Source organism: Trametes versicolor (assembly GCF_000271585.1).
Source record: "Trametes versicolor FP-101664 SS1 unplaced genomic scaffold TRAVEscaffold_5, whole genome shotgun sequence".
In the NCBI taxonomy this organism is placed as follows: Eukaryota; Fungi; Basidiomycota; class Agaricomycetes; order Polyporales; family Polyporaceae; genus Trametes; species Trametes versicolor.
Window position 1 is genome coordinate 191,317 of NW_007360325.1, and position 23,671 is coordinate 214,987.

The 23,671-nt window shown below is 59.2% G+C and overlaps 10 protein-coding genes across 10 annotated transcripts; 7 read left to right on the forward strand and 3 right to left on the reverse strand.

Annotated features, from left to right (window-relative positions):
• Positions 1-402: 402 nt before the first annotated feature.
• Positions 403-866, forward strand: TRAVEDRAFT_120993 (SRF-TF-domain-containing protein; the record flags this gene model as incomplete). The annotated part of the gene is made up of 2 exons (XM_008039407.1): positions 403-633; positions 714-866. Coding segments are annotated over 2 exons (384 nt in total), but the record flags the coding sequence as incomplete, so codon positions are not given.
• Positions 867-4,075: 3,209 nt separating this feature from the next.
• TRAVEDRAFT_46410 (uncharacterized protein) lies at positions 4,076-5,610 on the forward strand (the record flags this gene model as incomplete). The annotated part of the gene is made up of 5 exons (XM_008039136.1): positions 4,076-4,116; positions 4,170-4,368; positions 4,416-4,459; positions 5,412-5,484; positions 5,536-5,610. 5 exons carry the CDS (start codon positions 4,076-4,078, stop codon positions 5,608-5,610), a joined length of 432 nt encoding a protein of 143 aa, XP_008037327.1.
• A 1,340-nt stretch (positions 5,611-6,950) lies between these two features.
• Positions 6,951-7,924, reverse strand: TRAVEDRAFT_122086 (uncharacterized protein; the record flags this gene model as incomplete). The annotated part of the gene is made up of 3 exons (XM_008039408.1): positions 6,951-7,388; positions 7,449-7,503; positions 7,578-7,924. The coding sequence occupies 3 exons, from the start codon at positions 7,922-7,924 to the stop codon at positions 6,951-6,953; spliced, it is 840 nt and encodes a 279-aa protein (XP_008037599.1).
• An 828-nt stretch (positions 7,925-8,752) lies between these two features.
• On the reverse strand, positions 8,753-10,824 carry TRAVEDRAFT_28445 (uncharacterized protein). The gene is made up of 4 exons (XM_008039017.1): positions 10,725-10,824; positions 10,392-10,672; positions 10,091-10,331; positions 8,753-10,036 (listed from the first exon to the last, which is right to left on the reverse strand). The coding sequence occupies exons 1-4, from the start codon at positions 10,795-10,797 to the stop codon at positions 8,820-8,822; spliced, it is 1,812 nt and encodes a 603-aa protein (XP_008037208.1). The 5' UTR covers positions 10,798-10,824; the 3' UTR covers positions 8,753-8,819.
• A 519-nt stretch (positions 10,825-11,343) lies between these two features.
• TRAVEDRAFT_86380 (HET-domain-containing protein) lies at positions 11,344-12,147 on the forward strand (the record flags this gene model as incomplete). Its single annotated transcript, XM_008039409.1, has 2 exons — positions 11,344-11,475; positions 11,563-12,147. Coding segments are annotated over 2 exons (717 nt in total), but the record flags the coding sequence as incomplete, so codon positions are not given.
• Positions 12,148-12,231: 84 nt separating this feature from the next.
• On the forward strand, positions 12,232-13,374 carry TRAVEDRAFT_19628 (uncharacterized protein; the record flags this gene model as incomplete). The annotated part of the gene is made up of 1 exon (XM_008038959.1): positions 12,232-13,374. The coding sequence occupies one exon, from the start codon at positions 12,232-12,234 to the stop codon at positions 13,372-13,374; it is 1,143 nt and encodes a 380-aa protein (XP_008037150.1).
• Positions 13,375-14,009: 635 nt separating this feature from the next.
• TRAVEDRAFT_122153 (uncharacterized protein) lies at positions 14,010-14,964 on the forward strand (the record flags this gene model as incomplete). The annotated part of the gene is made up of 3 exons (XM_008039410.1): positions 14,010-14,359; positions 14,416-14,470; positions 14,527-14,964. The coding sequence occupies 3 exons, from the start codon at positions 14,010-14,012 to the stop codon at positions 14,962-14,964; spliced, it is 843 nt and encodes a 280-aa protein (XP_008037601.1).
• Positions 14,965-16,695: 1,731 nt separating this feature from the next.
• On the reverse strand, positions 16,696-17,830 carry TRAVEDRAFT_46415 (uncharacterized protein; the record flags this gene model as incomplete). The annotated part of the gene is made up of 4 exons (XM_008039137.1): positions 16,696-16,990; positions 17,449-17,492; positions 17,542-17,740; positions 17,790-17,830. The coding sequence occupies 4 exons, from the start codon at positions 17,828-17,830 to the stop codon at positions 16,696-16,698; spliced, it is 579 nt and encodes a 192-aa protein (XP_008037328.1).
• A 1,604-nt stretch (positions 17,831-19,434) lies between these two features.
• TRAVEDRAFT_166319 (peptidase S28) lies at positions 19,435-21,835 on the forward strand (the record flags this gene model as incomplete). Its single annotated transcript, XM_008039411.1, has 13 exons — positions 19,435-19,555; positions 19,607-19,924; positions 20,024-20,066; positions 20,127-20,241; positions 20,297-20,375; positions 20,431-20,633; positions 20,689-20,898; positions 20,955-20,993; positions 21,051-21,152; positions 21,207-21,284; positions 21,341-21,455; positions 21,510-21,596; positions 21,648-21,835. The coding sequence occupies 13 exons, from the start codon at positions 19,435-19,437 to the stop codon at positions 21,782-21,784; spliced, it is 1,647 nt and encodes a 548-aa protein (XP_008037602.1). The 3' UTR covers positions 21,785-21,835.
• A 189-nt stretch (positions 21,836-22,024) lies between these two features.
• Positions 22,025-23,256, forward strand: TRAVEDRAFT_85406 (NAD-dependent deacetylase sirtuin-2; the record flags this gene model as incomplete). Its single annotated transcript, XM_008039412.1, has 7 exons — positions 22,025-22,147; positions 22,211-22,220; positions 22,275-22,322; positions 22,379-22,386; positions 22,443-22,521; positions 22,593-22,909; positions 22,981-23,256. Coding segments are annotated over 7 exons (861 nt in total), but the record flags the coding sequence as incomplete, so codon positions are not given.
• Positions 23,257-23,671: the final 415 nt, after the last annotated feature.

The following is a 23,671-nucleotide window of genomic DNA, read 5'->3' on the forward strand; positions in this document are numbered from 1 at the left end:
AGGCGGCCAGGAGAGGCACTCGCACTCGCTTTCCTGGAGCGTGATAAGATAGGGTCGGTGGCGTGGGAGCCCCGGGGTGCGCCGGGCGGCGGATGGCGTTGTTTGTTTGATGGGTATATATGGGGGGTGAGCGAAAATGGGAATCTTATTTCCCTCTCAGAGCTCCTCTCCATTTCTGGTACGCGTCCGAATTGGGGGTGCCCGTCCTCCCACTCGTCCTCCGCCTGCCGTCCTCTTAACCAGCTCATGGCCTTTCGCAGGGCCCAGCATCTGCCAAACCTCCCAAACCAGCAACCCCCGCCGCCCTATCCACACCCCTCTCCCTATCCGTCCCTCGACGCCCAGGGCCACAACCTCCCCCAGCAGCCCATGCCGCAGCCCGCCGACGCCGCGTCCCCCACCATGTCCTCCAAGCGCGCCCGCCACGACCTCAACGACCCCTCCGTCCCCGCAGACGACGGCTTCGTCCACGACCCCGACGCCGGCGAGTCTGGCCAGGACGACGACGACGACGATGACAAGCCCAAATCCGACAAGAAGGCCGGAAGGAGAAAGATCAAGATTGAATTCATCCAGGACAAGTCCAGACGTCACATCACCTTCTCAAAACGAAAGGCGGGCATTATGAAAAAGGTCCGTTCCTCCTCCACCGCGCGCGAGTTCACTCCATCCTCACCGCGCGCCCTATTCGCCTCTTTTGCCGTCGCTTGCAGGCGTACGAGCTCTCCACCCTCACCGGCACCCAAGTACTTCTCCTTGTCGTGTCCGAGACCGGTCTCGTCTACACCTTCACCACTGCCAAGCTCCAGCCTCTCGTTACCCAGCCCGAGGGCAAGAACCTCATCCAGGCATGTCTCAACGCGCCCCATGGCCAACTACCCTCTTCCATGCCCGTCGGTACCCCCATCAACCGCACCTCCATGCCCATGCATCACCCTCCCAATGTCCCCGGCGGCCTCGCCATAGGCTCAGGCGCGGGGCAGAAGGAGGATGACGCGCATGAGGAAGCCGAGGACGCGCCTGCCGCTGCGGGCGACGCGTCTGACCGTCCCCGCAAGCGCCGGCGCGCGTCGTCCTCCGCGGGCGCTCGTGCCGCGAACAACAACGCGGGCGCACCTGCGGGCGCGCCGCAGAACCAGCCTGGCGGGCCGAGCACGTCGCCCCACCAGCGCCCGACCGCGATCCCGCCTGCCGCGCCACCGCTCGCCATCCCTGGCGTGCAGCAGATGCCCCTCGAGCACTCACCTCGTCAGGGCCAGGCGACGCCCACAAGTCCCCAGTACGCGCAGCCCGGCGCGGGGGGATACCCACCGCCGCCGAACGCGGGTGGCGACCCGAACATGTACGCGCCGCCTCAGCACCAGCAGCAGCAACACGGAGGGTACCCCAGCGGGCCACCACAGCCCTACCCTGGGTTCGGCCACGAAGGCGGCGCGCCTGGGCAGCAGCCAGGGATGCAGGGCACCCCGTGGCAGCCGGTGCAGCAGCACGGCAACCAGCAGTACGCGAGACGGTAAGACGAGGAGAAGTGCGCCCCGAGGGGCGGTGGCGACGACGCGGGGAGTCGCAGGTGTTTGGATTGCTGGGCAGGAAGACACACGGACCCTGCCTGGATGGACAAAGGCTTGCTCGTGGTGTGTCCTGGGTCGCTTGTTTGGTACCGCCTGCTCCTGATGATGATGATGACGACGACGACGAATCTCTCTGTACATGACGGCTGCTCGTGTTCCCTTCTCCATACTGGTCCGCGCTTCTTGTTCATACCTTCCCCCTCGCTCCCCTCCACTCTTGTCCCCGCCGCCGCGAGCCGCCACGCCCAACTCGCCCTCCCCCATCCTCCGATCCGCCCCGCTCCCCGCTCTATGTTTTCCGTATCCTTAACTGCCTTCACTCTTGCGCGTCGTGCTTCGCTGTGTTTCTGTGTTTCCGTTGAATCTCGAATACGATACGATGTATTTGTCTCCTGACCTTCTTGCGTCGAGCGACCGCCCCAAGTACGTGGCGTGGATCGTAGTACGAAATACCGAAGTGGCGTGTCCAATCTGCCTCGCCCTCTTCCCCTTGTTTCCTATACGCGTACTACCACCACAGCCCTCCCAATGAAATGCATTCACGCAATACCCATCCGTTCGCATGATCGCCGTCGCGTCCATCCACGCGCCTCGTCATATGCATTCAATTGTCGCCGATCGCGAGATTCGCGACCCACAGCGCAGGTTCAGGACGCGCCGCCCAAAAGCGGGGGGCTTTCATTTCGCGTACAGCATTCCGGAAACACGATCGAGCGTGGGTGGTGCGAGTGCCTGCCGGATGGAGGAGGCATGCGGGCTGCAGGGCCCCCCTGGCCTGATACGGCGCAGATGCCATCGGGCGGGCGACCGCGCGAGTGGGAGCCGTGCATTTTGGGGGCTGCCGCACGCACGTCGGAGGTTGCGGCCGTGCCACCGTACCGCGTGCGTAGTACTGTCCCGGATGGGCAGGTGTGTATGAACGCCGGCGTCGGGTGGGGACAACTGCTTTCGGGTCGTGGTGAGTTCACTAAACTTCGCTGTCAGATTTGCTGGGACGATGCATCGACTCGGAAGGCTGATGCTTGTACACGCAGAAATTAGAAGCACGACGCTGAGATGGCACGAAGAACCACATGAAGACGCGGTCACGGGGCGAGAAGCCCACGCGGGGCCGTGCTGGATGTTGCGCAGACCCTCTCGATCGAGGGAGGGGTCGGGATTCGTTGTGCACCGTCATCTCCTCCGCTCATCTCCTCTCGTGGTTCTCTCAGCTTGTGTTTTCTTCAGAAAATAGGACCATCAGTGGCCTAGGCAGTTCAATATTGCTCGCGGCTCTGACTAGCATGATGCCCGGTCCAACATCGAATTGAACCTCCTGCGCCAAAGAACGTGGGCTGACCACGATCGGTCTCTGCAGATCGTCAGCCTCGCCAGCCTCCCCTTGGGTATACAGAACGGCTGCCGCTGCTAGTTGGACCTCATCGTCCCTTCGTTCTCGACGGTCACCCTTCCCCTCAGGACTGGCGACCCCTTCCTCATGTCTCCCTCTCTCGCGCTCGGTGTCGTATGAGGTGACTCTGCCTCCGACACTACCCATCTGCTCCGGCATAGTATGCTCAATGGCGTGCGATACTCGGACATCAAGGTTGCTGGTGCTGTGGATCTTGTCTGGGTTCCAACGGCTCAATGGCCCACCCTTGCAAGACTTCCTTCGTTTGCCAAGTCAAGCACGCCGACGAAGGATTGTTCATCTACTAGACGGAGGGGTTCCTGGGGTATGTCATGCCTGCATTAGCTGTCGGTACTCCTACTGACCGCGAGTAGCGTCATCCTGGGTACCCTTCCCCCATAGGTCAGCCGCCACTCAAGAGCAATAGACCGTGCACCACCATCCGCTCATCCGGGGTCGAGGTCGTCGACGACGATGTCAATCATATCCATATCTTCGACGGTCGACCAGCAGCACAGCTCCGAGTCTCAAGCGTCCCTGGCCTGTGGCTTCTCGACTTCTCCGGTCTCTCTTTTCCTCTCTCTTGCTTCGCTCTTTTCTCTCTACTCGACCAGCTGTCGTCTCGTCTCGCTCTCGTCTCGCTTGTCTAGTCCCGCGCTCGTCGTCATTGTCTCCCTTCCGCTCTGGTAGTTACCTCTCCTCCACCTCTTCCATGCGGCAGACACTGGCGACCCTCTTCAAGCGCACTGGCGACACAAGTCTTTCGTTTTCTTCCTCTGGATAGCTCTCGTACTGCTCCTCGTCAAAATCCATCAAACCCTTACAACATCACAAAATTGCAATAACCTCGAACAACACTGCGAAACGGACGAAAATCCAGACTTCTTTTATCTTACTTTCTCTCCACCTAATATGTACGATACGATACCGTAGCAGGCCCGATCTCGCCCACCCTCCCTTGTCGCCCCGGTCCCTACGGCTTGGTACCCAGCTCGACCCCGGCGACCTCCTTCACCTCACCGTTCTCCTTGTCCTCCCTCTCGTCGAGCCTCAACGGCTCAATGGCCCGCTCTTCTGAGGACATCGCGGACACCCTTCTTCGACTACGCCAAGCATGTCGACGCATCATCCTGTGTTGTTGGAGGCATTTATACGGTACGTCTGACACTCCGACAGCGAGATTTCCCTTTACTCACCGCATACTATAGCCCCCAACCACGTCCACTCTCAAGCTACCACCTCGACAAGCTCGGTGCCGCTTATCAACTCATCCATGGCTCGTCTTCCAAGTTCTCCCTCTCGTCGAACCCCAACGGCTCAATGGCCCGTTCTTCTGAGAACTTGGCGGATGCCCTTCTTCGACTACGTCAAGCACGTCGATGGAGGCTCATCGGAAGCATTGCTATGGTATGTCTGCTAGCTTCGATATCATTTCGCCCACTCATCGCATATAGCTTTTGACCTCGTTCGCCCTCATTCCGTCACTTCGTCAACCTCAGTGCGGCATTCTCAAGCCGGCATTTAGTCAAGTTCGATGCCGCATATCAGCTCATCACCAGCAAGCCAGTACTCGAGGGCCCAACCTGTTCTGTAACATGTCCGTCCTTTCCACTGTCGATACCCTGGTCCAGCTGGACGTCTACACCAGCTTTCAAGACCACGACCGTCCCACTTTTGCAGGCCTCCGGAGTCGTCGCCGGAGCGCTCCGGAAAGTAGTTCGCGTCACGTCCACCCCTTCGACTGTCGGCATATTGCAGCACTGCTCTCCGAGTCCCAACACTGTTGGCTCACTGGTTCCCGCCCGTTCTCATCCATATCCCGTTTCTCTGCGTAACCGTCGTTGAGGTTCTTCCGGCTCTTCCTCGCTCATCTCTTCGACGCGCAACTTCCACCGAGGCCCTTCTGGCTTATTCCTTAGCTCGACCTCTTCAACGTTTCCCCCTTCCAATCGTGCAGAAGCCAATTCGTCGTCCAGCTTCTCCACGCACTGTGTCCATCCACGACCACCGCACTAGTGCCTCCGGCTCGACACCCAGCTCGACCTCCGCGACAATCTTCTCCTTTTCCACCGGCCGCGTTCCACGACGTCGATCAGGCGCCGACCGACTTCAAGCTCGTGTGTTCTCTGAACGCTGCCGTTTCTCGAGGGTCTTCACCACACACCGCCGATGTCCCGCCGTATGTCAAGCAGACCCCGCTCTTGGTCTCCACGGCGCGGCACCTCTCGTTAACCAAGACCCTCTGTCCATTTGAGCCACCCCTCCACCAGCATTCGGGCACGCTCTCGCTATCTCCCAGTCTCAACGGTCACACTGCGGTATAGTGAGCGCGTGTTCGGACGTTGATCCGCGTACCTCCTCGTCATCCAAGCCCGATATCCCGGCCGTCTTCGCCCGACTAGCGTTCACGGCTGACGATTCTCGGCACTCCCGACTCTTGAGCACCCTAGGCGGTTTGGCGACCGCCTTGTGGACCGTTCCTCGGTCACGTTGTCCTTCTTGATGTTTTGTCTCGTAACATCGGTATGTGCTTATATCGGGTCTAGAGACAATTCGTTCTCATTTTATTCGCAGACCCCATCGCGCGGCCCACAGCGCGCGATCGCCGTTATGTCCTCCACGAAGAAGTGCTTGCATCTGCCGGCATGAGGCGCAATACTCTGGCACCGTTCATCCCGCGAATGCTCGTTCATTCAAGTTCGCCCCGAGCTTGTCCCTCCAGTCCGGATCAGCTCGCCTCGTCCATCCTGTGCCTTCGACTCTAGGCAACATAAGCCTTCACGCATATGTCTGCCTGGGGCAGAAAGGCGCACTCGCTGTCCCGTCAGGCGTTCCAGCATCGCTCGGACTTGTTCATTATTTTCCCCTCGCATCTGGTGAGCACTTTATTTGGTTTAGTACGATCCAGTCACTAATATTTCCTACGCAGACTCAAACTCAGCCCGACAAGGGTGCATCCTTGTCGTTCTCACGGAGAGAACGGTGCCCCTCCGCATCCTCTTCTGTGCACGGAAGGCGACGCGGAGTTTTCATGCGGCGTACCTTGTCGGAGGTCGATCTGCGACAAGGCGGCTGCAGCGTGTAAAAGTCCGGTGCAGGTACGTCGTATCGCCCATCCTAGTTGCGCAAATGGCTCACTATCATCGTATGCAGGTATAGCCTGCAACCCCCACCCAAAAGGGCTTCGTCTTCCACTACCGAAGACATTGCAAGCCCTTCACCCACGACACCACTACTGTGCCGCTACTAAGACCGCTTCCGCGGCACCAGCAATTGAACCCACTACTCCCAAGCTGGACGCTTTCGTTAATTCTACCGTGGCGCGGTGATATGGCCAGTCGCCGTCCACGATCAGGAACCCACCCTCCTTCGCGGGCGTACCCGGTGAGTTGCTCTCCACCTTACATTTGTTCATCTTTAACTGACGGCCATGTTAGGCATGTGACCCCTTGGCGAAGGAGTTCTCGCTGGATGCTACCCGCTTCGCTTTGCACTGTGCAAGATACGACGCCCCCGTCGTCTGCCGCCCTTTCATCCTCAGCACGCCGTCGCCGGCCGACAGTGTGCGAGTGGGATGGAGGACGGAGGCCCAGACGACCCGGTGTAATTGGTGTACTATCACCCTCAGTATTTACTGGTCTTTCCTTTGTCCTAGTTCATGTAGGGCACGGGACTGGTGGTGGACGCGCTGCCAGGACCATGTTGAGTTACGCTGCAAAATCTAGCCGTGTTTTCAAGTGATCTTGGCGATGTGAATGCGAGTGATCTCAAAGTTCGGCGAACCAAATTCCAGATAGAAAATCTCATCGAACAGGCACCTGAGACCTGCTTTCCCATTTCAATAGCTCCGGCATGGGCAGTGCTAGTGTCGATACCTTTCGCGTGTCAAGGTCAACATCGATGAGGTTCCGATCCTATTCCATTGGTACAGCCAAGTTCAAACAATCCAGAAACATCAGTACAAACGTGGGTCATATGAAGTACACCCTCTACTCGTCATCAAACACCAGCGCACGGACCTCGATCGACTCGCGGTGCGGCGCGTCCTTGGGGGCGGTCGCGTCGAGGAACGCCGAGTGCGGCGTCAGGCGGGCGCGGTCCTCCTCCGAGTCGTAGCACTTGATGAGCGTGACCTCCTCCGGGGTCTGGTTCGAGAGGTAGTACCAGCGGTGGTTCGGGTTGTAGCGCACACTGTACGTGCTGCCCTCGCGGTGCGGGTAGATGAAGCGCACGGACACGAGGTCCTCCGGGGCGAGGTAGCGCCAGTCGGAGACCGCGAGCGGCTTGTGCGCGACAGGGTGGTGGATGGGGCGCCAGACGTTGATGATGCGCACGCGCGACTTGAGCAGGCGGTCGGCGTCTTCGGGTAGGTGGTACTTGACGCGGTTCACGCTCGCGTTGTACGTCTGGTCGATGTGTACGCGCTCCTGTAGGTTGTGTGAGGGGCTGCGCCGGCAGGGGCGGGCTGAGTTGGGAGGTAGACGTACAACGGGGCCGCGGTAGGTCACCGGCTTGTCATTCGTGACCTCCTGCACCTGCTTGCTCCTAAATGATACGAACGGTATGGTTAACGACCTGCATCCGCGCTGTGCGCAGAAGGGCGGCAGAGGGCGTACCTGATGGTGTGGTCGAAGATGAAGACGCGCTTCGCGCCTGCGACCTTCTTCAGGATCTCCTCGACCTCGGGGTAGTACTTCTCCTTGATGCGCTCCTCGTCGTTGAACTCGCTCTCGACGCTCGGCCACTGCACGTACTGGAACCCGTTCTGGTCGAGCGAGAACTCGGACTCGTGCCCGCGCGCGTCGTGCACGAGCACCGGCTGTGGGTCCGTGCCGATGTTCGTCGACGGCTTGCCCGCAGGCGGCTCCTGCACGTACTGGTACGGCGCCTCGTCGCCGACCGGCGCGTAGTAGTTGAGGGTGGTCGGGATGTCGTGCGGGGTGAGGACGCTCGCGGTGGCCATTCTTTGCTAGTAGTGGTGGTGGAGACTGGGTCTTACGCTGTGGTGCTGTGCGAGTCGACGGAAGAACGGAAGATGATGGCGAATACGCATCCCACCGCGCACTATATATCCTCTCCCGCCCCGAAGCTGCATGTCAGTGCCGTACCCCGCCCACAGGCCCCGATGCGCGTCCCACTGGGACGGACCCGGCCCAGTGCTTGCTCATCCCCGGCTCGATAAGCCAGTGCTCAGTCATCTCTGTGCGCAAAAGGAGAGGATTGCCACGCTCGAGCCCCTCGCGCGGCGTCCTCGCACCATCCGCGGTCCCAATGAGGCAGGGATTCGGTGCTCTGAGGGCGCTAGCGCCGCGTATTGCGGGGGAGTGCGCGCGGGGACGGGTGTCGCCATCCAGAACGCCGGTGACGCAAGATGGACGAGTTTGTTCCCCGGCCTTTGTTTAGACATGGGATTAGGGTCAGGTGGACCGCCAAACTACAAATGGTCGTTATTAATGTGGCTCTCGGGCTCGGAAGCGGGCAGAAGACTTCACCTGTGGCGGATGCGCAGTGAGTTCGAGTGAGCTGTGAGAGCAAACATCGCGCGAGCTGCTCTCCAAGCACCAGGCGCTTCTCTTACACACGTATTGGCCGAGACCGTATCAGTGCGATGTTCGTCGGGATATGTGTGAAGACCCTTCTTTGGAAGCACCTACGACCAGACGACACGCTTGCGGTTCCTCGAGGGTCGCTTGCGATCTGCTGTTTCTCATTGCACAGCCATTGCCGCCGTCTTAGCATCCCAGCCTGCAAGAAGGAACATGCACACATGGCACAGGACGTAGCAGTAGAAACGAATCCAATCCATGACCTGCTTGTCGACCTAAAACAATGGCCACAGGCCAACATGCTCCTTACGCTTACGGCTCCTGGCCGTCGCGCTGAGCCTCAAGCCCATATACCAAGCCCAGCGCAACCCGTGCCGCGGCGCGTCGGCGCTCGTCCTCGTCCTCCATACCCGCGATCTCAGCCTTCATGCCCTGCAGCGCGCTAAACACGCGCGAGAGGTCGAAAGGGGCGAACGAGGACTCGTCGCCATCCTCCGAGTCCAGCGAGAGATCGGCGGAAGTGTCCGCGTCTGCGTCTGTAGTAGCGCTGGCGGGGTGTGTCGGGGTGGAGGTAGTACTTGAAGAGCTAGCAGGAGCTTCTTGGGAGTGCGTGGTAGACGCTGGTACGGAAGATGGAGGGGACTGAGCGACCGGTTGCGACACTGCGTGAGACTCGGAGGCGGGTGCGAAAGCTGCGGCACCGAACAGCCTGCGGGAGGTCTCCAGGATCTCCGCGCGGGATGGCAGGTCGGGGTCGTTGTCTCCGTCGCCATCCTCGTCGCCAAGAGCACCGTACCCGCTTGAGTGTAGTGCGTCTCGCTCGACGAACACGCTCTCATCGCCCCCAAAGTCGGAGATGGATGTGAGCGAGCGGTACGACGCGCCTGTGTGCATCGGCGTGAGCCTAGCGGTGTCGTAGCTGACTTCTAGCAGCCGATCGTCCCTGTGTCCGAAACCGGACCCGAAGCCATGCTGGGGCAGGTGGAGGTTTGAATCGGAGGTGACGGAGACGAAGTCCGCGAAATCGTCCTCGAACCCGTGCTCTGCGCTGGCTGCAGCGTGGTAGCTCTCGTCATCTGGCCGGGGCGTACGAATAGCAGGAGGGGTCGTCATGTCCTCCCATCCCTCCGCGGAGTGCACTGGGGCGCTGGTGACCCACGCCTGCATCTTCCCCGCCTCCACTTCCCCGACGCGTTCTGGCACCTTGCCATCGGTGCTGTTGCGCGTGTATTGTAACCCTGACCCGGCCTCCTCGTCCCCTAGCCAGCGCTCGAGCTCCTCCATCTCGCGCTGCATGCGGCTCTTGCGCGCGTTCGCAGCAGCGGCAGCGATGGCCTCGGTCGGGTCTGCGGAGGAAGCGGAGGGGTCCGCGATGAGTGCGCGGAGACCGTCGTCGGCCTCCTCCTCCAGCGCCCAGCCGAGGAGTTCACGGGCGCGGGATTTGCGTTGTCGCGTTGTCTGGGACTGGACGATGGAGGGCCACATAATCGTGCTGAGCGCATCGATAACGCGGGGTAGACCAGGGATAGCTGAAGAGAACAGAATGAGAAGCAGACGTCTTCGTCAGTCCAACGAAGACGTACCCGAGTCTTCATCGTCAGAATGCCTGTCACGATCTTGTGTTGGGCGGCGGTACGATCGCTCGCCTTCGACGAACTCAAAGCCGTGAGTGGACAAAAACTCGTCGAGGCCATCGTCTTCGGTGCTTAGTGGTGCAGCGGAAGCAGAGACCGATACACTGTCGCCAAATCGCACCGCCAGAGACACCTCGGGATCATAATGCTGGATCTTAGTGGCAATCTCTGGGATGTGTTCTTTGTACGGCTGATGAGTGCGCCCATGAATACCGCATGGGACCTCGATCGGGAAGAAGCAGGCACTCACCTCGCCCGGTCCCCACACGTAGATCACCGCCGGCACACCGATGGCATGATGTACCCTGAAGTGCTCGAACTCATGTGTCTCGAAGTGAACGTCCGCAGTGTAGTACTTGTTCACGATTGTCCAAGGGACGCTGGTACTGCTTCCCGCAGACAGCGGATTATTGCCAGGGCCGATAGTCGACGTAACGGATGTGCGCAGACTAGGGTCGGCCTCTGTCGCCTCCGTGGACTGAGCCACACCGTCGGGGGATGCTGTACGAGAAGCGGAGAGCGCCTGGATACCTGGGGGATCATTGGGCGTGGGACGAGGAGGCGATGCGAAGGTGGTGCATACGTTCCACGAACTGGTGAGCACGGCTCGCGGAGGGAGATATGACGAGAATTCTGCAGCCAGCGGTGTCGGACATGGTGCGTTCGTATGTCGGACAGAGAGCTGGGTGGGGGGGAGAGACAGGCTGGCAGGCTCGGCAAGTGTGATATATCCCTCCAAGCCGTGCGGCGGGAGTAGGCGCCCATTGAGACTGCTAAATAATGTTAGGCGCTCCCAGTAGCACTTCTTTCATCTCGACCAGCAATGCATCTGCGCCCGCAGCCTCTTGTGCCTGCCCTCCCCAGCTCTTCTGCTCCCTGCTGCCCTGGAAACCACATCACTTACCCCACAGTGCTGTCCAGCCTTCAATATGACACAGCTCTCCCTGAGCGGGATCGGCATTCGGCTAGCCGCAGGCATACTTAGTAGAAGGCAATGCACCGACGTCTGCTACAGTCATAGTTGATTGGCAGCGGGGCAGAGTAGCCTTCGTGGCCATGGGTGAAGGCTATCAAGGGTGAGAAGCTAGATATAATGGTAGGAAGGCAGAAGACTTCCTCTCAAACGATGCCGCCTCGGTGAGCAAGGTCCTCTCTGGTATACCTTGAACTATCTTCAGCCCGTCTACTATCCGCGACAACACATGTGGCTCCTCGACACTTACACCGCTCAGTTCGAACATGTCGCCAACCCTCAGGATGTCCCCTTCCCTGGTTATGCCATCTTGTCCCACGTGTGGGTCAAGGTTGGACCCGGCGAGCAGACATTCCAGGACGTCCAGAGGCTTACCGCGGCGGCTCTACACGCCCACATTGCTTCCTCCTCGACACGCCCGTCTCCAGATGCGCTCGCAATCCAGGAGCTCTGCCCGAAGATCCGCGGATTCTGTGCCTTGGCACGCAAGAATGGCTTCCGCAAGGTCTGGATTGATACGTGCTGCATCGACAAGACCAGCAGTGCGGAGCTTTCCGAGGCTATCAACTCCATGTACCAATGGTACGCCCGTGCCGCCATCTGCTACGCCTTCCTCCACGACGTACCCGGTGACGAAGACCCTCGCGAGGCCGACTCCGCCTTCCGCGGGTCCGAATGGTTCACCCGAGGATGGACTCTGCAAGAACTGATCGCGCCCAGCCGCGTCGTCTTTGTCTCAGCGGAATGGCTTCCACTCGGAACGAAGGCTTCCTTCGCGGGCGTCATCGAGGAAATAACCGGGATCGACCGCGACGTACTCACTCGCGAGCAGGCGCTGGACTCGGTGAGCATCGCGCGCCGGATGTCCTGGGCCGCTAGGCGGTTCACCACGCGCATCGAGGACGAGGCGTACGCGCTCATGGGCATTTTCGGTGTCAATATGCCGACGATCTACGGCGAAGGGCGGCATGCATTCGTTCGCCTGCAAGAGGAAATCCTCAAGCGGAGCAATGACCAGAGTATCCTCGCGTGGGGCGACATCCTTGACAACCGTCTACTCGAACAACCTTCCTCTGACCCGGACTGCGTTCTCTCACCCTCGGTTGTCCACAACGGCATGCACGAGGAAGAGTGGGAGCAAAACCGCCTGCTCGCTTCGTCCGCTCGCGCGTTCGCGCAATCCGGAGACGTTATCCCCCTTCGCCCCGAAGAATTCGCAGCCATAATCGGAGTCCCCTTCCATCCTCCCGAGTACACAGTGACGAACAGCGGCATGCGAATGCGTGTCCCCGTTCTCACTATCTCCGTCGGACCCAAAACCACGCTTCTTGCCATCCTCGCATGTCGCACGACGTCCAGATCAGACTGTTTGATCGTCCTCTTCTTGACGCCCCAGCCACAGTCGCTCGTGCACCTCGTCGGACAATACGTCAGGGCTGCGGCCAGCGTAGGGGAGAAGACGGGGGAAACCACATTCAGCCGCTACCGCGCAATCACCCTATCGACGCAACATCTCTCCCAATCGTGCATGACCACCGTCTACGTCCCCTATCGCCTCCCCCATCACGAGTTTGTCCCCGACCTCGCGCCAAGACACGCAGACTACTTCGGTCCGTGCACGGTCGAGCTGCTCCCATGGGTGCGCACCCGTCTTCAACGCGCCGGATACGTCCTGCAGCGCGATGGGGACGACGACGAAACCATGGCCGGTCCGTGGATCTTCGACAACGAGCATGACGAAGACACGACGCTCGTCCTCGTTGACGCGGATGGTCGGAAGGAGGCAAGCATACACCTCGGGCTGTGCTTCTGCCAAACGCGCTGCTGTGCGCACTCTCGGCAAACACATTCCGAGCGAGCCCCGCAGTGGTCGCTTAGCGCGACGGTGTGCGCGTCTGGTCGGGGCGCGTCTTCCAGTACCCCGGGCAAGCGCGGCGCGTACGTGAAGAGGCACATCCGTGCTTGGGAAGATGGCGCGAAGGCTTTCAAGAGCGCGTCGGCCACAGTCACGCTGCGATTCGCGTTGCTGTCGGACGTTGGGGAGGTCACGCGCTACTCTTTGGACATCGACGTCCAGAGGCGACATGGGCCTGCGCCCTCGCTATCGAGCCTCTCACTAGGCCACGCGGCCAGCAGTTCCGCAGAGCTCAGCTCTAGCAGTGTAGGGGCCAACGGGTACTCCCCAGACCGCGTCGAGAGCAACGAAGATGAGACTGAGGGGGAGGTCCTGGGATACATAGGACAGTACGGCTCGTGGTGATGGGCGCATGTAAGTTATATGTAACAATGCACAGCACGCGTGGGCAACCACCGAGAGATCCAAAGGTTCCGAGGCGTGAACAGCATTCGAAGGGAGAGCCTGAATCCACCATGTCTTGGCGTCGGGATATGTTTTGACGTCTTCCACCCACCGATCGGCCATAGTCAACCCAAGGATGGTCCTTGCTGCTTGCTCGTCGGGCAGTCCTCTTTTAGCACAGCAGCTGACCATGCCACAGTAAGTCCCCGCATCCTGAACAGGCTCGAAAACATAGTCACTATCGTCTTGCGTCACAGGCGTTCGGTATGGCGACACTTGATTCTTCGCGGGCGCACATCCTTAGAAAGCAGCGTTTACCTCCCGGCGACACTAAATGGCTGCCTCATATCTTCCCCGTATGGTGCTAGAATTCTGCGCAGGGGTCTCGAGCTCGGAGGTGTCTCCGTTTCTATCCACCATGCTGACTGAGCGAGACGATTAGAAAGCAAGACCTCCGAGTCTGCGGAGGAGGAGCGCACTGGCACCGGCTTCGCAGCGAGCCAGTATATATACATGCGGAGCCTGTCCCACAGCACCATCTTCACTCCGCTTGCTAGCCTTCACCGCACGACACCAGCACTTTCAGCCCAGCAGAAATGGCCACCGCAGCAGCACTCGCACCCCGCGACATCCCGACCACGCTCAACTACTATGTGCCGCTCGACGGCTCGACCGAGGCGCCCTATTCATACGTCGAGCCCCCGGCAGACAAGCCCCGCACCAACGTCGGCGGGGAGCCCTACCCCGTGACCATCCGCGACGCCCGCACGAGCCAGGAGGAGCTCACGCTCGACAAGAACGGCTTCCAGTTCGTCAAGTGGCCGAGCGTCGAGAGCGCGTTCGACAACGACGAGCGCATCAAGGAGAAGTACTACCCCGAGGTCGAGGAGCTCTTGAAGAAGGTCGCGGGCGCGAAGCGCGTCTTCATCTTCGACCACACCATCAGGTATGTTTACATTTCATAACCACCGCCGAGGATCCGTTGCTGACGACACACACCAGGCGCCGCAAGCCCGGAGATTCTACTGAGGAGGGTCCTGGAAACCGTGGCCCGGCGGTTAGTGCACTCTTGAACCTTCTAACCTTCGGGCGAAATGCTGACACCCGCCGCAGGAGCGCGTGCACATCGACCAGACCTACCAGGCGAGCGTGAACCGCGTCAAGTACCACCTCCCCGAAGACGCAGACCGCCTGCTCAAGTCGCGCGTGCGCATCATTAACGTCTGGCGGCCCATCGAGAACCCCGTCGCGCACCACCCGCTCGCGGTCTCCGACTGGCGCTTCCTCGACGAGAAGGACCTCGTGTCGACGCGGCTCATCTACCCGCACCGCGAGGGCAGCACGTACAGCGTGCGCTACAACCCGAACCACAAGTGGTACTACCTCTCGGACCAGACGCCGGAGGAGGTGATCCTGATCAAGTGCTTCGACTCAGAGGAGGACAAAGCGCGCCTGACGCCGCACACGGCGTTCCCAGACCCGACGGCGCGTAAGGACGCGCCGCACCGTCAGTCGATCGAGGTCCGTGCTTTGGTGTTTGACGATGAGTAGAGAGGGGTGCGGTCTGTAGACTGTAGTCTGTAGTACGTGGATCTGCGCTTTGTGTTTCTGGATTGTATAAGTTTGGATGTATCAATGGAACTGGATCGAAACCTCTCATGTTGGAGCCGGCCGCGCTGCTCTTGCAAGGCGTTGGAGATCAGTGACTCCAACACCAGCTCTGGTTGGGCGAGGGCATACGACCCAGGTGTATGTTCGTTGAGCTTCTAGACCACCCGCCCTCAATAAAGTCACTGTGAAAATAGACTAAATTTGCAGCGTAACTCAACATGGTCCTGGCAGCGCGTCCGCCACCAGTCCCGTGCCCTACATGAACAAGGACAAAAGAGAGACCAGTAAATACTGAGGGTGATAGTACACCAATTACACCGGGTCGTCTGGGCCTCCGACCCTCCACACCACATGCACACTGTCGACCGGCGACGGCGTGCTGGGGATGGAAGGGCGGCAGATGACGGGGCGTCGTATTTCGCACAGCGCAGAGCGAAGCGGGGTGGTACCCAGCGAGAACCCCTTCGCCAAGGGGTTGCATGTCTACGCTGGAGGTAAGACAAAAACCGTCAACGATGAGAAGAAGTGTGCTTACTGAGTACGCCCGCGAAGGAGGGTGGGGTCCTGATCGTGGACGGTGACAGGCCGCGTCGTCGTGCTACGATAGGATTGACGAAAGCGTCCAGCTTGGGAGTAGTGGGTCCAATGGCTGGTGCCGCATAAGCGGTCTTGTTAGCGGCACAGTGGTGGTGCCGTGGGTGGAGGGCTTCAGATGTCTTCGGTAGTGGAAGACGAAGCCCTTTTGGAGGGTGCAGACTATACCTGGACACGATAATCGAGTTGACTGTTTGCGCAACTGGGAATGAGCGGAGAGACGTACCTGCACCGGGCGTTTACACGCTGCAGCCGCCGAGTCGGAGGTCGACCTCCGACTAGGTACGCTGCATGAATACCCCGCGTCGTCTTCCGTGCACAGAAGGGGATGCGGAGGGGCATCATTCTCTCCGTCAGAACGACAAGCTTGCACTCTTGTCGGGCTGATTTCGAGTCTGCGCAGGATATATCAGTGACTGGACTGTACTGAAGTGGATGAAGTACTCACCAGATGCAAGGGGGAAACAATGAGCAAGTCCGAGCGAGGCTGGAACGCCTGAGGGGACGGTGGGTGCATCTTTCTTCCCTCGACAGACATATGCGTAGTTGCTTATGCTGCCTAGAGATGAAGACACGGGATGGACGAGGAGAGTCGATCCGGACGATCTTGTGCCAGTCGGAAAGGATGAGCTCGTAGCGAACTTGAATGGACGGAAGTTCGCGGGATGAACGGTGCTGGTGTATGCGCCCCATGCGAGCGGATGCAGGCACTTCGAGGACATAGCAGCGATCGCGCGCTATGGGCCGCACGATGAGGTCTGTGAGTGAGGTGAGAAATAGTGTCACTTGAGTGAACATGAGCACATACTGATGTTACGAAACAAGACATCACGAAGGAGAACGTGGACGAAGAACAGTCCACAAGGCGGTCGCCAAGCCGCCTATGGTGCTCAAGAGTCGGGAGTGCCGAGGATCGTCGAACGTGAACGCTAGTCGGGCGAAGACGGTCGGGATGTCGGGCTTGGATGACGAGGAGGTACGCGGATCAACGTCCGAACACGCGCTCACTAGGTCGCAGTGTGACCGTTGAGACTGCGAGATAGCGAGAGCGTGCCCGAGTGCTGGTGGAGGGGTGGCTCAAATGGACAGAGGGTCTTGATAGTCGAAGTACCGCGCCGTGGAGACCATGAACGGGGTCTGCTTGACATACGGCGGGACATCGGCGGTGGGTGGTGAAGACCCTCGAGAAACGGCAGCGTTCAGAGAACACACGAGCTTGAAGTCGGTCGGCGCCTGACCGACGTCGTGGAACGCAGCCGGTGGAATAGGAGAAGGTTGTCGCGGAGGTCGAGCTAGGTGTCGAGCCGGAGGGACCAGTGCGGTGGTCGTGGATGAACAGAGTGAGAAGAGAAACCGGACGACGAATTGGCCTCTGCACGATTGGTAAAAAAAATGTTGAGGAGGTCGAGCTAAGGAATGAGCCAGAAGGACCTCGATGGCGGTTGCGCGTCGAGGAGATGAGCGAGGAAGAGCCGGAAGAACCTTGACGACGATTACGCAGAGAAACGAGATATGGACGAGAAGGAGAGGAACCTGATGAGCCAGTGAGGTTGGGACTCGGAGAGCGGTGCTGCAGTATGCCGACCATCGAACGGATGGACGTGACGCGAACAACTTCCCAGAGCACTCCGGCGACGACTCCGGAGGCCTGCAGAAATGGGACGGTCGTGGTCTTGGAAGCTGGTGTAGACGTCCAGCTGGACCGAGGTATCGACGGTAGAAAGGACAGACATATTGCAGAACAGGTTGGGCCCTCGAGCAGTAGCTTGCTGGTGATGAACTGATGTGCGACATCGAACTTGACGAAATGCCGGCTTGAGAATGCCGCACCGAGGTTGGCGAGGTGACGGAATGAGGGTGGACGTGGTCGAAAGCTATATGCGATGAGTGGATGAAGTTGTCGAAGCTAGCAGACATACATACCTTGGCTATGCTTCCGATTGTATTCTGTCGACGTGTTTGACGTAGTCGAAGAAGGGCATCCTCCAAGTCCTCAGACGAACAGGCCATTGAGCCGTTGGGGTTCGACGAGAGGGAGAACTTGGAAGACGATCCATGGGTTAACTGGTAAGCAGCACCGAGCTTGACGAGGTGACGGCTTGAGGGTGAACGTGGCCGGAGGCTATATGGGGTGAGCAAGCGAAACATTGCTGTCGGACTAGCAAACGTACCATATGAATGCCTCCAACAACGCAGGATGATGCATCGACATGCTTGGCGTAGTCGAAGAAGGATGTCCGCGATATCCTCAGAAGAGCGGACCATTGAGCCGTTGGAACTCGACAAGAGGCAGGACAAGGAGAACGGTGGGTTGAACAATGCCGCCGAGGTCGAGCTGGGTGAAAAGCCGAAGGGACCGGGGCGACAGGAGAGGGTAGGCGAGATAGGGCCCTGCTACGCCGAGTATTATATCGTACATATTAGGTAGAGAGAGTAAGATAGAAAGATGTCTGGGTTTTCGTCCTTTTCGCAGTGTTGTTCGAGGTTATTGCAATTTTGTGATGTTGTGAGGGTTTGATGGGTTTTGACGAAGAGCAGTACGAGAGCTATCCAGAGGAAGAAAACGAAAGAGTTGTGTCGCCAGTGCGCTTGAGCAGGGCCGTCAGTGTCTGCCGCATGGAAGAGGTGGAGGTGACCACCAGAGCGGAGAGGAGACAAAGACGAAGAGCGCGAGACTAGACAAGCGAGACGAAAGCGAGACGAGACGACAGCTGGTCGACTAGAGAACAGAGCGAAGCGAAAAGAGAAAAAGAGACCGAGAAGCCGAGAAAGCCACAGGCCAGGAACGCTTGAAACTCGGAGCTGTGCTGCTGGTTGACCGTCGAAGATATGGATATAACTAACACCACGGTCCACGACGTCGACCCCGGAGGGGTGCACGGTCTATTGCTCTTGAGTGGCGGCTGACTTGCGGTGAGAGGGGACCTAGGATGATGCTACTGACGATAAGCAGGAGTGCTGATAGCCAACGTAGTTAGGAAATACCTGAGAGTCCCCTCCGTCTAGTACCGAAACAATCCTCCATCGGCGTGCTTGCCTTGGCCGAAGAAGGGAGTCTTGCATGGGTGGGCCATTGAGCCGTTGGAACCCAGACAAGAACCACAGAACCAGCGACCTCGATGCCTGTGTGTCGCGCGCCATCGAGCATATGCCGGAGCAGATGGGTAGTGTCGGAGGCACAGTCACCTCATACGACACCGAGCGTGAGAGAGGGAGACATGAGGGAGGGGTCGCCAGTCCTGAGGGGAAGGGTGACCGTAGAGAACGAAGGGACGATGAGGTCCAGCAAGCAGGAGAACCGGTTCTATATACCCAAGGGAGGCTGGCAAGGCTGACGTTCTGCATAGACTGGGCATGTCAGCCTTAGGTCCTTAGCTGGGAGGTTGGATTCGTGTGTAGACCGACAGTGACTACGCCCTGCAGCCTGGGTTGGAGTTGCTTCCTCGTATATGACATGCGTCCCACACCTTCTCACAAATTACGAGCATACAAGGTTGCCAGACGGACATGGCATACTTAACGAGATGGCGATGCACTGGCAAGTGGCCAGCTGAACAGGCTCAAGGGGTGCCTTCATGGCGCGTCCAAGCTTCGCCAGAACTCGGGAAGCTGTTGGAAAGAACGAGAGACGCGTCGGGAAACGCTCTCGACAGCGCGAAGGACGATGAGGAGGGAAGAAAGAGCGAGCAGGTGTCGCGGGAAGACTGCAGCATGCTATCGCGTCTCGGGCACGTGATGGCGTGAGACTGGGCGCGCAGGGCTCTCAGGCGGTAGCATGGGGACCGGGAAGCTCGCTCTCCGACCACCATGGCCAACATGGGTGCCCTGCTCGCCCTCTTATCTCTCTTCGCTGCGCGCGCCGTATGCGGCGGCATCGACAACGTACGCGTCTTGGGACCCCAGGCGGTCAATCTCTGGCAACTCGAGGCGCGCAACAGTGCCGAACGGGCCTCCGCTGCTCATGCACAGCTGCTCGTGCAGCACGCAGGCGACATCTCCGCCTCGGATGCACTTCCCAGTGAAGACGACTCGGACGAGCTACTGAGCGCGCTCGAGCGCAAGTTCCCCGCGCACTGGTTCACGCAGCCGCTCGACCACTTCACGAACGCGTCCGGGCATACCTTCGAGCAGCGGTACTGGATCAGCACGCGTCACTATCGCCCGCGCCCAGATGCACCAGTTATCGTGCTCGATGGCGGCGAGACGAGCGGGCGGGACCGGCTGCCGTTTCTTGACACCGGCATTGTGGAGATCTTGACGAAAGCTACGGGCGGGGTGGGCGTTATCTTGGAACACAGATATTATGGTACGTCGCGTTTTTAGCTGGCGCACGGGTGCTCGGCTTCAGGGCGAAGAACTGTAACGGGGTAGGATCGCTGACGCAACTGCTTCCTTGGGCACGCAGGCCGCACGATCCCAGTTCAGAACTTCACGACCGATTCCTTGCGGTAAGACAGCCCACGCGTGCTGTATCACAGTGAGAGTAAGGAACTGACATCTGGATATAGGTGGCTGAACAATGCTCAGTCTGCCGCGGACTCTGCCAACTTTATGGCGAACGTGAAGTTTCCTGGAATTGACGAGGACCTCGCCGCGCCCAACCACCCATGGATTTACTATGGCGTATGCGCTTGCGCCATGCTCTCGTTGAAGCGTCGTTGACCAGGAGTCTCCTCAGGGCTCATACGCGGGTGCGCGCGCGGCTCACATGAAAATCTTGTACCCGGATCTTGTGTATGGCGCGATCGCGTCTAGCGGTATGCACACCGATCTCACTGCCCCAGCGCGCACTGATGTAACCGCGCGAACCAGGCGTCACTCATGCTGCTCTCGAACTTTGGGAATACGCGGAAACCATCCGGCGCGCGGCGGACGCCACATGTGCTCAGCACCTCGAGAACTCAATCAAGATCATCGACGCCCTCCTCGATGTCCCGGTCACCAAGTACCCGCTGAAAGCGCTATTTGGGCTAGCGAAGCTCAGACACGACGAGGACTTCGTCTCCCTCCTGCAGGTGTGTCGTATACGGTTATCTGGGCTTAGCCGGGCTGCTTATGGATGGGTGATAGAGCCCGATCGGTGGATGGCAAGGGAAGGTTTGGGACCCGGAGGTCGGCAGCACCAGCTGGGATGAGTTTTGCACCGCTCTAGACAAGTCATTCGTACCCTGGGATGCCCCTGAGGTGCTCTCATACGACGAGGACGCCGGCCTTGTAGCGGTCACCGAGGAGTTGAAGGTTCCTCTACCGGTCTACAACTACGCACAGTACATCAAATCGGTATGCAGCCGGAAGAATATTCCCCAGTACTCTGCTAATCACTCCGCATCATGCAGAACTATGTCTCCCGGTGCCCGAACGGCGCTGTCGAGGAGGTGAGCACATGCCTGCCGTAATAGCGGCCAGTACAATGCTGATAGATGTGTGGATAGTGCTTCGGCACATACGATGACGCCAAGTACCAGGGCACGGACCTCAGCCAGACGTGGAGGCTGTGGATGTTCCAGGTTTGCACGGAGTGGGGTTACTTCATGGTGCGCTTCGATGGTCTGCTGCGCCGATGTTGGCATGTTCACAAGTGCATACAGACCGCCCCTCCTGAAGGGCAACCCCGCATTATCTCGCGCCGCATAGACCTGGCATACGAGTCTAAGCTCTGCAAGCAGGTACGATTCCGTTGTGATTTCGACAATAAAAGCGCTCACCTCCACCCCTCTGCCAGGCGTTCGTTCCCGGCAAGGACTTCATTGTCCCGCCGCTGCCTAACATCACCGCGGTCAACTCTCTTGGCGACTTTGACATCGCGGCAGACCGTCTGGCCATTATCGACGGAGAAGGTGCGCTCAGGCTCTGATTCCATCCTTTTCCGCATTATATTAACCACCCTCCAGTCGACCCTTGGCGGCCGGCCACGCCGCACAGTGAGTACGCCCGCGACAGGCCGGACACTATTCTGCAGCCGTACAAGATCATACCCAGTGCGTAATGAGCGTCATCGCCCCTCCACGTCGTCTAAATGAACGCAATAGACGCTGTTCACCACTACGACGAGTACGGCCGCCGTAACCTCTCCGAGGAGCCCATCGAGATCCAGCAGATCCATGAGCAGATGATAGGCTTCGTCGTATCATGGCTGTCGGACTGGGAGGTCCCAGCAGCAGCCTAGATTACTTATTTTGCGCGCAGCTTGGAGGATGTACAACATATGAGATGATCTACAGCAGTTTCCTATTGGAGACGGACACCGGTGACGTCAAGCGCCCGTCGCCCAATGCCTGCGGCCCGACCGCGGATGTTTTCTCAGGTGTTCCCTGCATTCAGTCTCCCACCACTGACGCCAGCTTGGTGCATCTCTATCGCTATCGAGCACACATAGACAGAGTCGAGTGATACTAGACCAAACGACATGGGGAACGACCAATCCCATTCTGCACCACATGATGGCCCCCCAGAGGTCCTCAAGGCGAGGGACTTGCCCTCTATTGCCAAGTATATGAAGTCTACAGAATGCCGCAAGGTTTTCGTCATGGTAAGGCGGGAGATTGAATGAGCGTGATACTGTTTGCTGACATATGTTTGGGGCACTGTGCAGCTAGGAGCAGGTATGCATGTCAATTTAGGAACGATTATGATCGTTGTACTGACCTACACCGTAGGGGTGAGCACGGCAGCGGGTATTCCTGACTTCCGTTCTCCAGGCACTGGTCAGTCTTGCATTTGATCACAAATTTCATGCAACGAAACTGAAGTGTGGCGATAGGCTTATATGTACGCTGGCACTCCATTACGAGCGAATGTACGGACTTACTCAAACGGTATCTTAGTCCAACCTTCAACGGCTCAACCTCCCGTATCCTGAGGCCGTCTTCGAGATTAACTACTTCCGCCAGAACCCCGTCCCGTGTGAGTGCCCTTCACGCCTCAATGCGCAATATTCGCATCGGCTGGCATCGGCTGACAAACTCCGCGTCCAGTTTATACCCTCGCCCGAGAGCTGTATCCAGGCCAGTTTCGGCCGACGCTCACGCATACCTTCGTAAAGCTCCTCGCGGATCATCGCCTCCTGGATACCTGCTTCACACAGAACATCGACACCCTAGAGCGCCAAGCCGGTGTTCCCGGCGACCGGATAGTCGAGGCCCACGGGAGTTTCGCATCCCAACACTGCGTCGACTGCAAAGCGTCATTCGACGGCGCCGCAATGAAGAGGGGCGTCGAAACCGGGGACATCGTCAAATGCAGCGACTGTGGCGGCTTCGTCAAGCCCGACATAGTATTCTTCGGCGAATCGGTAAGTCGCATGGTCTCCGAGTTCGCCACCCCCACTCTCCCGGAGCTCACTCTCCCTGCTTCGCACTATAGCTGCCTCCGGTCTTCCACCAGAAGGTGCCGCGGCTGCGCAGCGCCGATCTGCTCATCGTGATCGGCACCTCGCTCACCGTGCACCCGTTCGCGTCGCTCACGAGCCTCGTGCCCGAGGGCTGCCCGCGCGTACTCATCAACATGGACCCCGCGGGCGACTTCGGCGGGCGCGCGGACGACGTCACCCTGCTCGGGCGATGCGACGAGATCGTCCGCGACCTCTGCAGGGAGCTGGGCTGGGAGGAGGAGCTCGATCGCGAGTGGGGCAAGACGGAGATCCTCCGCCCGCTCGAACAGCTTCTAGTCGCAACGCCCGAACCGGGAGGAGACCTTGCAGCGTCCACGAACGCTACAGCCGATGCCGTACCCTCGCCGGAGAGCGTGGCTGAGGCTAGCGAAGGCTCCCCCGCGGTTGCCACGCCGGAAGCGCAGGATGCACGGGTTGAAGCAGCGGTGGACGCGCTCGTTGAGAAAATCGGGAAGGGCTTGGGGATCTCCGAAGGGGAGGGACATCGTACGCCCACGACAGTGACCATCGCCCCCGAGGCAGCGACTGCGGAGGAGGCGAAGGTCGCGGCAGACTCAAAAGCCCCGGACGATACGCCGAAGACAGATGACGCATCATCGGAACGGAAGGAAGACAGCCCTTCCGCGAGGGAGAAGCTGTAGGTGGGTCAGCGGAACCTGCGAG